Source organism: Olea europaea, chromosome 2, assembly GCF_002742605.1.
Source record: "Olea europaea var. sylvestris chromosome 2, O_europaea_v1, whole genome shotgun sequence".
Lineage (NCBI taxonomy): Eukaryota > Viridiplantae > Streptophyta > Magnoliopsida > Lamiales > Oleaceae > Olea > Olea europaea.
In genome coordinates this window covers 5,152,063-5,153,915 of record NC_036238.1, presented here as the reverse complement: position 1 = coordinate 5,153,915, position 1,853 = coordinate 5,152,063, and the positions used below count along the sequence as shown (strand labels likewise).

Genomic DNA, 1,853 nt, shown 5'->3' with positions numbered 1-1,853 from the left:
TTACCAACAGCCCAACTTAAGAGTAAACCCAAAATCCAATCCAATATATCTGAACCCTTACCAATCACATATTCATCGGCTGATGTGTGAGAACGGACAATTACGAAGGCACGACAACTTTGAATTTTTCTCTCAGCCTCTCATTGTCTCACTCTCATCTCTGTGAGCCCTTGATATGGTGCCGCCTGCATCGCCTTTCTTCCATCGATACCATCAGTGAAAGCTAAATCTCAATTTATCAATTCACGATTACTTCATTCTCAAAATATACCTCAATGTCTTCTCTCGTCCCTATCTGTTGCCACTGCTACGGAGGTACTCATTTTGTTTATATTTTTTTCTTGTTCTTTTAAAATATTTTAAGATGGAGAATCTTATTTGGGGTGAGCTGTGGAGCTAGAGGGTTTTGTGCCTTCACTGTCGTGTGCTGGGTAGTGGGTGGTGGGATTATTTTCAGATTTTGATAGGATTAGGTAATCACGTTATGGGATTATGATTTATTGCTCAACTATTGAATGAGATTAGGATTATATTGAATCGGATTTTGGGAATAGGATTTATTGCTAATATATTCTAGTTCCTTTTAAATATTGAATGGGAATCAAAAATGGGATTAGGATTTAGGATTATATTCAAACTGTGTTTCTAACTCAAAAGCTAAATATAAAGAACTAGTTTGGTAAATTTAGTGTTTGCTTCTAAATCTTTCTACGGTTTTAAAAATTTTGGGTAAGTGTACAAAAATTTCTAATTTTCCTTTTGCTGGAACAACATGTATAATGCTTAACCTTATATGCTAGTACATAAATTTCCCTTTTGTTGCAACAAACAGAACTTATATTGTTAGGCATCATTAGTAAACAACAAAAGATAGGGACTGCTGCAAGTTAACAATTACCTCATTAAATGGCCATAAATTGCAACCCCTGCAAGAGATAGGTTCTTCCCTTATTAAAATACTTTTGAGGTCTGATAAATTTATTTTTACCATTTACAAATTTAGTTGTGTAAACATGGCTCGTTAGTTGTTGGCACAATATCGAGAAGTAGTTGTCCTTGCTCCATTTGGGTCAGTTATTATGCTACAACTCAAGCTCCCTAATGGCCTCCCGTTTCTTGCTTGCTTCTCTATTTAAGTTGGGATGAGTTTCTTTTCTTCATTCTAGGCTCACAAGTTGTGAAGAAATCAAGTTCATTTCTTTCCCTACTTAAATGCCCCATGGTAGGCACGTTCTACAAAAGTCGTGCACCTGGTGAACCACCATTCGTGAAGGTAATTGATATAAATTTGATGATGGAAAAAGGAAAAAAAATGAAGGTAGGAACGGATTTGTATTTGAACGGTAGATGTGTCTATCAATTTTTTGTATACAACACATGCTCAAAAGAAATTATCTTGTTATTGGCTTTACCCTTGTTTAGACTATTTCAATGCTTTATTTCTTCTTTCACAATTCAAGGCTTCACATCTCTCTGCATTCGCATCGTTACATGGTTATATAATCATAAACTACAACCCTATATCAATTGATACCCTGAGTAGCTGCATTTGAATGGTCATTTTATTCCAGCATCATAATTTATTCCATATATCAGCTGCTAGATGACACTATATCAGTGTTGACACTGTGAATTCTCTGTCTAATCATCATTGGTTGATGGCATAAGTGATATACTATTTTAATCTCTCTTCACTTTAAGTGTGTCCTGATGTTTCTTACACCTGTTTACAACCTTTGTTTTTTATTGAACCATAGAGCAAGCAGAGTTAAAAGTGTGGTATTAAGGAATAAGATGGTATGTCTTGTATTTAAGGGGGGTTGCAGCATGCCTTTTACTCCCAGGGACGTGTT

At 35.5% G+C, this 1,853-nt stretch overlaps 1 protein-coding gene across 1 annotated transcript; it reads left to right on the top strand.

Annotated features, from left to right (window-relative positions):
* The first annotated feature begins 92 nt into the window (after nucleotides 1–92).
* On the top strand, nucleotides 93–1,847 carry LOC111409372. Its single transcript, XM_023039430.1, has 2 exons — nucleotides 93–315; nucleotides 1,167–1,847. The coding sequence occupies exons 1-2, from the start codon at nucleotides 276–278 to the stop codon at nucleotides 1,529–1,531; spliced, it is 405 nt and encodes a 134-aa protein (XP_022895198.1). The 5' UTR covers nucleotides 93–275; the 3' UTR covers nucleotides 1,532–1,847.
* Nucleotides 1,848–1,853: the final 6 nt, after the last annotated feature.